This window comes from Nicotiana sylvestris, chromosome 9 (assembly GCF_000393655.2).
Source record: "Nicotiana sylvestris chromosome 9, ASM39365v2, whole genome shotgun sequence".
NCBI classification, from domain to species: Eukaryota; Viridiplantae; Streptophyta; class Magnoliopsida; order Solanales; family Solanaceae; genus Nicotiana; species Nicotiana sylvestris.
Genome location: NC_091065.1, coordinates 97,610,429 through 97,622,036, shown reverse-complemented (window position 1 = coordinate 97,622,036; position 11,608 = coordinate 97,610,429). Strand labels below are relative to the sequence as shown.

General features: G+C 37.2%; 1 protein-coding gene across 6 annotated transcripts; it reads left to right on the top strand.

Moving 5' to 3' along the window:
• Positions 1–602: 602 nt before the first annotated feature.
• On the top strand, positions 603–6,160 carry LOC104219522 (putative F-box/LRR-repeat/kelch-repeat protein At1g11620). 6 transcript variants are annotated; one of them, XM_070156327.1, is made up of 4 exons: positions 603–974; positions 3,410–3,475; positions 4,696–5,882; positions 6,016–6,160. In XM_070156327.1, the coding sequence occupies exons 3-4, from the start codon at positions 4,706–4,708 to the stop codon at positions 6,099–6,101; spliced, it is 1,263 nt and encodes a 420-aa protein (XP_070012428.1). In that variant the 5' UTR covers positions 603–974; positions 3,410–3,475; positions 4,696–4,705; the 3' UTR covers positions 6,102–6,160. The 6 variants fall into 6 exon arrangements, with proteins under 6 accessions (XP_070012428.1, XP_070012429.1, XP_070012426.1 ...); XM_070156325.1 differs by having other exon boundaries at positions 604–974; positions 4,667–5,882; XM_070156326.1 differs by having other exon boundaries at positions 604–974; positions 1,884–3,475; positions 4,667–5,882.
• Positions 6,161–11,608: the final 5,448 nt, after the last annotated feature.

The window sequence follows — 11,608 nt, the reverse complement described above, 5'->3', positions numbered from 1 at the left end:
CCTTGCTCATCTTACAAGGATTCAATGATGTCTAGTACAGAGTCAACATCATCTATATAGTTTTCTTTACACCAAAAATGAAATAACAATGAGCAATTCATCGTCTAGAAATAGAAAAGATTAATCCAAGAAAGCAAGAAGCCAGAAAATCACTTTCATTTAGAGGTAAATCAAACTGGATCCCCATAGAACTCTCAGTTGTTTGGTTTTAAGTTAAAGTGTTTTATCTTTGACCAGGACTAAGTGCTCAGTATTTTTGTAAAGATGAAGGACCATTTGTGTCCATCATTATATAATAGCAGGGACAAAAATGTACCTGCCCTATACTTAAGGGACTACTTAACGTTTTTTTCCTCCTATTATTCCACATAGGAGTCGCTCTCTCCGTGTCAGACTTCCTCCAAACTTATCCCTTATTGGCTGATTTTAAAAAGTCAATTCCAATGATCGATCAACCATCAATTTTTTTTTAATGATCGAGAAATTCCTTAGGGGCTAAGTAGCGTATTATCAACCGTCAACTGAACTTAATATTTTCAATAATATGTTGTAAAAACTCTAATATCAACTCATCAAATTTAAAACCTTAATTTGTCTCTAGAGCTAATTTAATAATGGGTTCACCTCTCCAACTGTCTCCACTTAAATACCATAGTGCATGGTTCGCAGTTTGGTACACAATGCATTTCGTATTTACCCCAATCCAAGAAAAGGACATGTAAGCAGTCTACCGTGATATAATTATTTTGGAGCCAATATGAATTAGTAAGCTATAAGTCACACAGATATAATTTTACCGTTGTTCGGCCTCTTTGGGTATTAGAGCCAATATATAAATATAATACCTAAGATAATTGTGAGAAAAAGCTCATGACCTTGTGTCTACTTTCACATGCTCACTGACCAGAGTTCGCCGATCATCATCGTCAGGATAGAAAAGAAAAAAGAAGAAAGGTCTCCTATTAACAGCCAAGGTCAGCCATGAACTTTAAAATAAAAGTAATTTATTTTAATTTTACTTTTCCTTTGTGTCTGAGATTGTGATCATCATATCATGCCTTCTTTTAATTGCTTTCTTGTGCGATCATTGAACTATATACTGAAGGAACCATGCGTTGTTATTTTCTAGTACTTTGAATGATTTTACACTTCTGGTGTTTTTTTTGCTAATGTTGACTTGAATTGGGTTAACAGAGCTCCTGTTAATTAGCTATTTGTCTGACAAGTCTAACAGATGGATCAACAATATGTATAAATTTGTGGTAAATTAGAACTAATATATATACACTTTAGTAGTGGTGGAGCAACGATTTTCACTAAGAGCTATCAAAATATATAAAAAAAACATAAAAAAATAAAGGGGATTCGACTTTATATAGTATTAATACATGAAAGAAACTTTTGTCTAGCTATACTAGTGAAATTTTCTAGTGTTGGTAACTTGGTTAAAGGTGGCTCCGCCACTACACTTTACAACAACAACAAACTAAGTGTAATCCCACAGGTGAAGGCTGTTTCCGATAGTCCCTTGTCTCGAGGAACAGTAAAAATAACGCAAATGCCACTACACTTTAGGGTATTACTAATAATGCATTGACTATAGTATGTTGTATGGCCTCTAGAATATTTTGCTTCTTCCCTCTCCCGTCATGTGGTATTGTTCACTTTTTTCTGAAAATTATGATGCATGTTTGATATAAGTGATACTATTGGTTTATTACAAGATTAAGGCCAGTGTAAGTTGCTTCTGTTGTAGCCTAACTTGGCTTCTCTGAAGTTTTAACTAGCTAGAATAAATCGGTAAAAGCGAAAGCCATATATTTTCTTGACAGACTTAAAGTTTTATATGCAGAAAAGTGTAATTTTTTTTTTTTTTTTTACAGTATTAGGTCTTTTAAAAGCCAACTACATGGAAGTTGTCTATAATAAGCATGCTCAGTGGCATGTTAATGATGGTAACCTGTTTAACTAGAACTACATTTATAATGTAAAAAGTAATTGTTGTTGGTGTATATAACTTAAATTCTTCTTTGATTGAGCTTTTGAACATTTAATACCATTATTTTCACTATCATTCCCATGTATTTATCTGTGTTTCCATGTTTAGGGGCCTCGGGTTGGTGGGAGTTATTTTTGATACTAGGCTTACTCTTCTGTTTACCTTAAGGTGTTTCATCTGAAAGGTGATTAGTAGACTCAAATGACGGGTAAACAATTGGACTGGCATGACTGGGAAATGCTTTCTAGAATTTTTACTGTGAGATTGGGGCTTGATACTCTGACAATGATTGGTTTTGTTAAAAATGGATTAAAATGTTAACTTTTAGGACTGGCTGCTTCCCACTCTAACTTTCCAAATCTGTTTCTTACTTTCAAACCATAAAGAAGAAAAAGAAAAGTTAAATTTTAGGCCTGCATTATTAATGTTTGAGATAATTTATAAATTCCTTCTAGCAGAACAAAAGAAAGAAATCTCATGCTTGGAAGATTACATTAAACAATGCAGAGATTGTTTATAAGTTAAACATGTACTGATAAATAGTCTCCATTTTGTTGGCTTTGTAAAGCAAGAAATGAGTTTACTTTTGCCGGGAAGAGTACTTAACTTTTGCTACTTAAAATGAGAAGGTTTCATTTTGGCAACTGACTTAAATAGTGTCACGGGTTCGAACTGTGGAATCAGCCATCGATGTTCGTATCAGGGCAGGCTGCCTACATCACACCCCCTTGGGGTGCGGCCCTTCTCCGGACCTTGCGTAAATGCGGGATGCTTTGTGTACTGGAGTGCTCTTTTTTGTAGAGTGTGATGCACTTGCTCCACTCCACTGTTATCAGTGGCGCGCTTAAGCCCTAACTGAAAACACTTTGAGCGCTTCGCCTCGTTTAGCGGACGCTTTAGTGTTGTCATCAAAGCTCTAAGACATATTTTTCCTTGCTAATGAACGTAATCCTGAAGAGGCGACATTAAACAATTGATATTTCACTTTATTGTAAATTTTCTTTAATTTCTTTGTCCATATAGTTGGTATTCATGCTTATAATTTTAGTCTTGGACTACACATACATATTTGTAGTTTTTCTCTACTGTGTCTTTCTTCATTAAAGCCCACGCTTTATTTGCTCTTTGAGCTTAAAGCCCCAACAAACCTTAGAGCTTTTTTACGCTTTTCGCCTTTGCTAACACTGCTACACTTCTTTAGTACTTTAGAAGGTGACAATTTCTTTCTTCTGTTCTTCCTGTTATTTGATACTGATTTTAGAGAGGATTCATTTAGGGGTCTGTTTTTCTTTCTTTTGTTGCTCAATTGTGTCTCATTTAGTTAGTTTCATAATTTTCCATTGAAAACCTCTGATTCATTGATTGGTTTTCACTTACCTAATTCAACTGTACGTCTTTGCTCATTTCAAGGTCCAATGTTTAGATGACTCCCCGCAGCATGAGCGGGAGTATCAAGCTATGAACTTATCATCATAGGTAACTAAGTTGAACTTTTTTAGTGCCATGGGTTCTGGTTACATTCGCTTGTCCTATCTGCTCATTTATGTTTTGTTTGGGAGGTAAGAAGCAAAGAAAAATGAAGGGACAAGAACAATTCTTTTCACTAGACCAAAGCCCGTGTTGGGGTTGTGATGGTTCCAGAAAACTACTAGTACTATCTTAGGAGTTTCCTTATTCTTTGTCATAAAAGACTGGCAATCTTGATGCCTGAGCAGCTATCGTGTGGATCCGGGATGATGTATTCTAGTATTTTAAGCCTCATGTCATCTCTAATATATGCGTAGTCTGCTAGACATGTTAGTGGCTCGCCAAGATTTACTGATGTGTTCACTGAGGCACAAGTTTAAAATGGAGAGGTGCTGCTTAATAATGATTGATTTGCCGTATTCTGGGTAGAGCTCTGTAATCGGGTCTGTTTGTGATTTAAATTGAAGTGTGACCTTGAATTTAGTTTGCTTAGATTTTTATTGTCAGATTATATTTGTTCAATTTCATCACAAACACATATTCCTTTATGTGAATGCAAATATGGAACAGGATGGATATAGTCAGACGTATGCAACCTTATCTTCGGATGTTTCTTGCAAATGTCCATTTTCATTCTTTAATCCTATCATATCTAAAGTTTGGTCCCTAAGTCATCCTTCTCTGTCGCGTTCTCTCTATCAGAAATTATTAAATAGGGAAGGTCAGGATTGGTATATGAACTCATACAAGGACAACCAGTTAAATAGTTGGTATTCCTGACTTATCCTTCTTAATTTATTGAGTAATTTTCACATCTTCTCAGTTAGCAAACGGCTGTGAAGCCATTCTTTCGCTTAAAGACGATAATGGTCCTTGTAGTTTATTCTTCAACAATTTTCCTTTGTAGTTTTTCCTTGTAAAAACCTCGTGACAAGGGCATATTTTTGTCATTGTGGAGACAAAAGCCAAGGTTAGGTAAGGGGGGAATGACAAGCATTAAGTTCCATATGGAAAGAACAAACAACTGATGGAGTTTTCTATGTAAAACTATGAGTTAAGCAGATTGCTGAAACTTTGTTCTGGAAATTCTTTCTTGTCATTTTTGTAATCCTCTGGCCCACCCTCCCAAACATTGAACGAATAACGAAATACTGGCATGAAGTTTTTTTCCTTTTAAAATGTTTTTCCATTTGGCTGCAGAATTATTTTAGAGCTTTCTGATTGCATAGGATTTACGTCATGAGGGACAGGTGGCCAAGAGGTAAAAAGTGGCTTAAATTGTCATCTGTAGAAACAATTGCTCTTGAACAGCTGAGACGAAGCACAACATCAAGGGAAACAAAACAAGAAATGGAAAATAATTTAGAGACCAAGGGAACTTGGCTTCCTTATGACTTGCTTTTTAAGGTTTTTCTTCTACTTCCAGCTGAAACTCTCTGCAGACTCCGTTGCGTATGCAGGACACTTCTTAACATGATCAACAGTCCGGCTTTTGTTGAAGCTCACTTTCGTCAATCTGAGACAGTTCTAATTACTCAGAAGTCCTTTCGCGAGGAAAACATACGGTCACCTTTTCCACTACCTTCAGATAAGCCAAATCAATGTTACTTCCATTTCTGGGACATCCATAGCGGTAAAGGCCACAAAGTTTGTATGCCAAATTTGAGGAACTTAGAGTGTGTTTTGGCTGCCTGCAACGGTTTGGTCCTGGCTAGAATTAAGAAAAACGGAGGTCTAGTAGTTGTAAATCCAAGTACAAGGAACCACATTAGAATGCCTCTTGGTACAATTGGTTTCGCGCAGGAGTGCTACGGGTTCATGTTCAGCCACTTCACAGGTGCTTATAAAGTAGTACACTTGTTCCGCGACGAACATAGACACATCCGCTGTGAGATCCTGAACCTTACTACAAGATCATGGCATGCAGTGGATGGACCTAATTCAGGAGAATTCGGATCAATCAGTACCACTCGTAGATCTGTTTCAGCAGTTGGAGCTTTGTATTGGCTTCCAAAAAGGGACAGTTGTAACCATGCTGTGTCTTTGGGATTTCATGATGAGAAGTTCCAAACTGTACCTCTACCAATCAACAGCACAAAAAACGATCGTCTTGTTGAGATTGGAGGCACCCTGAGCTTCATAACTCATGCGACGTTGAATTTGATTCAGGTATGGATCTTGAAGGACGGCTTAAGGGAAAATTGGATAAAGAGATATAGCATCAATAGGTTCTATGATATCACAGGATTTGTTCCACTTTGTGCTTCGACAACGGAAATATTTTTCAAGAGAAGAGGAAACCCTTTGTTACATATATACAATATTGAAGCTGAAGAAATGCAGGAGGTTAATGTTGGAGATGTGCAAATTTACATGCCTCATGTAAAGTCACTTGTTTCATGGGATAGTCCTCAAGGTCAGTGGGATGTGTAAATGGATATTCAATCAGCAGAACCTTTGTGCTGTTCAAACTTTCGAAACCTAGTTGGTTTTGTTCCTAAAATCACTTTCCAAATATTTCTACTAATAGTACAGTGTGTTTCTTTCAGTTGTATATTTGTTTGAACATTTCGAGGTGATTTTACCTGCATGCTCCGTGGATGAGTTAGTTACCATGCTATTGAGGTTTTGTTAAGCTCCAGGATTTAATTCGAGTTTTGTAATGGGAGTTTAACGAAGGAGGTGAACTTGTAAGGTATGTCCACTTTTGCTTCTTTCTTTTCCATCAACCTCAAGGAGGATAAACAATAATTCTCCATAGCTGAAAATCATTAAAATAGCACGGGCTAGCTAGTTTTCGGACTGGTTATTCAAAAATAGCCAGTATTTGTCAAATCATTGAAAAGTAGTCACTATTTTGCTGCAACAGAGACCTGTCCAGCATAATATACTGGAGTTCGGTGCACCTTTGTATGAATTTACAACATATTATGCTGGACCGGTATACTTTGCTAGCTCCAGTATAATATGTTAGAGTTCCAGTATATTATGCTGGAGTATTTTCTGGATTTTGAATTGTGTTTTTGTTCAAATTTATTTTACATAAAAAATGGCTAAATTTCGTTGACTTTTGAAACTGTGGCTATTTTTGAACGACCATTTATAAATCTGACAATTTTTGAATTTCTCCCTCTAATCTACAAAGTGCCCTCGATCAGAATCAAACTTCAGACCCATAGTTGAAGTTCATGTAAAAAGGAATGGCGAAGAATCTCAAGTTTAAGAGACTTATTATTCTAAAAAGTAGAGAGGCAAATTAATATCCCTAATCGTCTTCTTCGTGTCTTATCTTTTATAGGAGTAAGAGCTTAAGTAGTTGTCTCTATTTGATTTCAAAAAGTTAGCATCAACAGCAATTGCAGGCTGTGCATTCCCTGTTTATTAACAATGCAGTGATGCACAACTTCGGGTTTGTTTGGTAAGAACGAAATATTTTTCGGAAAATGTTTTTCAATTTTTCCATATTTGGTTGGCTTAAATGTTTTGAAAAACATTTTCATCGTGAACTCATTTTTCTCCTTTCCTTATCAAGAGAAGGGAAAATCTTTTACAAACCTCGGAAGTTTATGAAATTTGCGGTTCGGAAGATTGTTGGTTCAAAAGTTTATGGCTTCATGTTTATTGCATTTAAATTATTTATGAATACTCTTGAGAAGTTATTTTCCTTAATTTGCATACCAAACACCGAAAAATGAATAAAATTACTACTTGTTTTCCAAGAAAATAATTTCTTGAAATATACCTAACACACCCTTCATCTCTCCGTTTTTTTTTCCGCATGCCGAATAAGGTAAAACATCCAAGTAAATGCCGCATACCCAATACATACAACACGAGGCATACCACTAACCATCTACCAGCTTATAACAACTTAAGGGTGAAATTAAAAAATAGTCAGATTTATTAGTGGTAATTGAAAATAGACATAGTTTCAAAAGTAATAGAAATTTAGCCACTTTTCATGTAAAGATAAATCTGAACAAAAACACTGTCCAAAATTCGAAAATTATTCCAGCATAATATACTGGATTTCCAGCATAATATACTGGAGTTCCAGTATAATATACTGGTCCAACATAATATGCTGGAAGTTCATACACAAGTGTTCCAATCTCTATGCTGGACTTTCTGTGTGTTGGAGTTCCAGCATAATATACTGGAAGTTCATACACAAGTGCACCAATCTTCAGTATATTATGCTGGAATTTTTTGTGTTACAGCAAAATAGTGACTATTTTCAATGACTTTGCAAATACTGGCTATTTTTCAATGACCAGTTCGAAAACTGGCTAGCCCATACTATTTGTTCCAACTTCAAGCATATATTGCTACGGGTAAACTTCAATAATCCACGTTAAATCCATTCCAACAGTATCGCAGATTCATACATGGTGCACTCTAGTGCCTAGTGCCTAGTGCCTAGTGCCTAGTGCTACCTCTTTTTCAATTTATGTGATAAATAAAATTACATATTTGGAAACAACGAATATATATCACAATAATTAATAATTTAAAAGACATAAAAAAGTTTACGATCAAACTCATTTAACTCTTAAAATCTAAACACCGTATATACTATTAAACATGATTCTTCCGAAAAGCACCATTGGGCTAAAATAGCTCAGTCGGTAAGACCAAAGATTTCGTTGCACCATTTTTAAATCTCATGATCTTGAACTTCTCTCCTCCAGCGGTAGAACAAATCTTTCATGCGCCATACTTGTAGCTCGTCGCCTCCACCATTGTTCAAGTTGTCACAGCCAAAATCCAACCAAGTCGTGATGACACCTAACCTAAACCCCTAGGTAAGCTGATCAACATATAACACATCTTGAACAAAAGATCATCAAATAAATAATATAATAAGAATGCAAAAATTAATATAACTATCCCCAAGAACTAGTAGTACAAGTCATGAGCCACTAAGTTTAAGAAATGCGATATTGGTATGAATATTATTTACTCTAAAAAACGGATAACAATTAAATTTGTAAGTGATTTTAAGGATACACAGATTAATTCGATACAAAAGATAAATTGCGTTAGATTAAACAGATAAAAGATGTAGTAAGTTATCAAACCGCTTGAGGAGGAGGATTCTCGATTTAGCAACAGCCTCAATGAAATATCCATCCTCGATCCAGACTCACAATGACCAAGCACTGATGAACAAGAATAATAACTTTGAATAACACAGAAAATAATAGTATATTGCCTTGGTATGCGTGTGTTACCATGTCGTCAATAAATAATCAGACTCCCCTTTATATAGTAGGAAAGTTTTACCCAAAGTACAATTCTATAAAAGGTAAAAATCTTTTGCTTAACTAATCATCGGTTCTCTATTGATACGTGTCGAGATTCACGTCGTGATATCCGGACGGTCGCGAATATCACGGCCTTTTGTTGGTCGTGCCCGATCGTCCGTTAATGTTCTTCGAGGCCTTCGGGGTTCAAACCAGACCTGGGGACCATGGCCTCTATATTCCCAAGGGTAGTCATTTCACCCCGACCCTGGATCAAGGGGCTCTTTGCCTCGATTTCATTTCCTTGCTTTACGTTTCTCGCTCCGTTTACTTCATCAAAAATCGAGACGTACCATGAGCTCGATTTTACCCGTATACAGATAGTCCCCTCGTTTCTCGGAGGGTGAGTTGACGAGAAACGAAATGAGCTCTTTGATTCCTTATTCAATACGCCATGACAGAAACGACAAAGATCCCGAAACGTCCCGTCATTTATGACTTCAAACGCGTGCCAATCACCGGTTGGCTATCTATGAACGTGAAATATCATGAAGCCTCTATAAATATTCCCCTCTTTCGTTCATTTTTTGCTTTATGTTCAAGCTTCTACCCTCGAGTCTTCTACCCTTCTTCATACTCTAGCATTTTTACCTCCGTTTTTCAAGAATTTTCAGTAAGTTCAAATTTTTTACTCATCTTCTATCCAAACCGCCGCACTTGACCCTTCGTCTTTCGTCATCTTTTCTCAAGCCTTATCTAGATAAGAATGGAAAAAACTTCCAAATCTGTTCCCAAAAAAGTTGCTTCTTCCTCTCAACTGACCGCTAAAATCGATGAGGCCACTCCCGATGTGGTTGACGTGGAGAGGTTCGCTGCTGATGTGTCTACTGACGAACCGGTCATCGAACCTCCCTTGAAAATGTTCATTCTTGGGGATTGTTTGGTTGCCAACGACTTTAAGGTTGAGAAACCCTCTTCAGTGAAGGGTCGGCATAAGGAGGCATCGAGATATATATGCTCGATCACCGAAGATGTCCTCCCTGAGGTCAGAAAGAACCATAATTAGGCAGACAAGGACATAGTGGTCCCTGACCTTGAGGAGGCCATTACTACCCATATCGAGGGATATCTAAGTGTTTACACTTATCCCTTCACATTGGGCCTAGTGGACCCGGTCATTATAGACTTCTGCAAGAGGTACGAAGTATGCCTCAGTCAAATCCACCCATCACCATGGAGGATTGTAATCCTCCTTCGATTCTTCGTGAACAAGATCGATTCTTGTCAGCTCACCATAGATCATTTACTCCGCTTGTGCAATCCCTGACTCTTCCGAAGGGGACTGATAAAGCTCGTGCACCGGGTTAGCAAAGCCCCATTCTCAAGCATCAATGAGGACCGAGATCGAGGCTGGTAGGGGCGCTTTGTCCAGGTGAGGACCTCAGACATAATCCCTGCAGAGTTTAGGCCATTCCCCGAGCGGTGGAACGTATCACGTAAGTACAACTTTCCTTTGAGTGTTGATTTTATGTTCATCTCCTTTTTCCTCATCGGTATTTTGTCGTGGTGAAGCTGTCGCTCGAGTCCCAAAGCTATCCCTTGGCTCAAGGAGTGGATCGAGGGTATTGTCTCACAGATGCCTTACTCTGAGCGCTCGTGGCGCAAACTCTCGAAGGGCTGTTGGGAGGACCGTTCCCATGGTAAGATTTCTTTCCCGAATAAGTTACACTAGGCTTCTTCTTCTAGCATCACGTTCTTATTTCCTTTTCACAAGTTTGCCTAAGACCATCGAGCTTAGGCCTCCGTTCGGGGATGAGGACTTGCCCGTCGATTCCTCTACTTTGGGGCAGCTCGGGGCTGCAGCAGGAGAGAAGAAGAAGAAATGAAAGGCTCTGGGTTCGTCGAGCTCAGAGAAGAAAAAACCAAAGAGAAGATTGGTTCGTAAGCTAAAGGAGAGCTCCATCTCTCGAGCACCAGACTCGGACTCACTCTACCGGCTCAGGGATGATCCCGAGGAGGAAGATCTTTTTGCAGCCCGCGAACTGTCGCCCTCCGAGGAGTAGAGGGTGTTGAATAGGAGATCCATGAGGCGGATCTCTAATCACGTCCAAATGCACACCTCAAAAGAGGTATGACACAGTCGCATGCAATAATAAAACCCAACTCAGAGTCAAGGTCGAATCCGCATGGAACTAAGATGTGAGTTAAGAGTATATACTCGGAATGAGCAAGTGAAGTATCTATATTGCACTTACACAATGAGTTTTTGGTGTTTATATTATCTAATATTAATCTAATGATTGTAAATTAAAGACAGAAGACTAAAGATAGTTGTTTTTGAGAGTTTTCCAAATATGTAAAAAACCTAGTGCTATGACCAAGACCTAGGTGTTTGCCTAATGGGATAAAGACTTTTATGCTCGTTTTGTTGACAAGGGTGTATTATAACTCACAACTCTACGTTGTGAGCATGTGATTTTTGCCCTATATGAATTACTCCCACAAATTCAAGAAAAATTAATTTTCCCATTATTTACAATTTCGTAGATTTTTGTAGCATTTTGTTAATTGTTGGCATTTGTTTGTGCATGTTTAATTTTGCTTGATTCATGAAAATACAAAATACATTGCATTTGCATTTAGGACTTAATTTTACATTTTTGGATTAATTAGTAAATTAATTTGTTTGACAAAAATAGAGAAAATCACAAAAATAACTCATTTTGCTTTTTTAACTTTTAATTTTGAGTTTTATAGTTTTTCTTCTAATTTAGGATTTAATTAATTATTGAAAATACTGTGTTGACTAATTAGCTTAATTTGGTAAATTAATTTAGTTTAAGAGTTAATTTAGGATTTAAATTAATTTGAGAAGAAAAGAAAGAAAAGAAAACAA

What these genes read in the sequence shown, in the direction of transcription:
- LOC104219522 (XM_070156328.1), top strand. Translation starts at nt 4,706, where the DNA reads ATGAGGGACAGGTGGCCAAGAGGTAAAAAGTGGCTTAAATTGTCATCT. An exon ending in TTCATGGGATAGTCCTCAAG is followed by an intron (nt 5,883 to 6,015) that starts GTCAGTGGGATG and finishes TGTTTCTTTCAG; the next exon opens with TTGTATATTTGTTTGAACAT.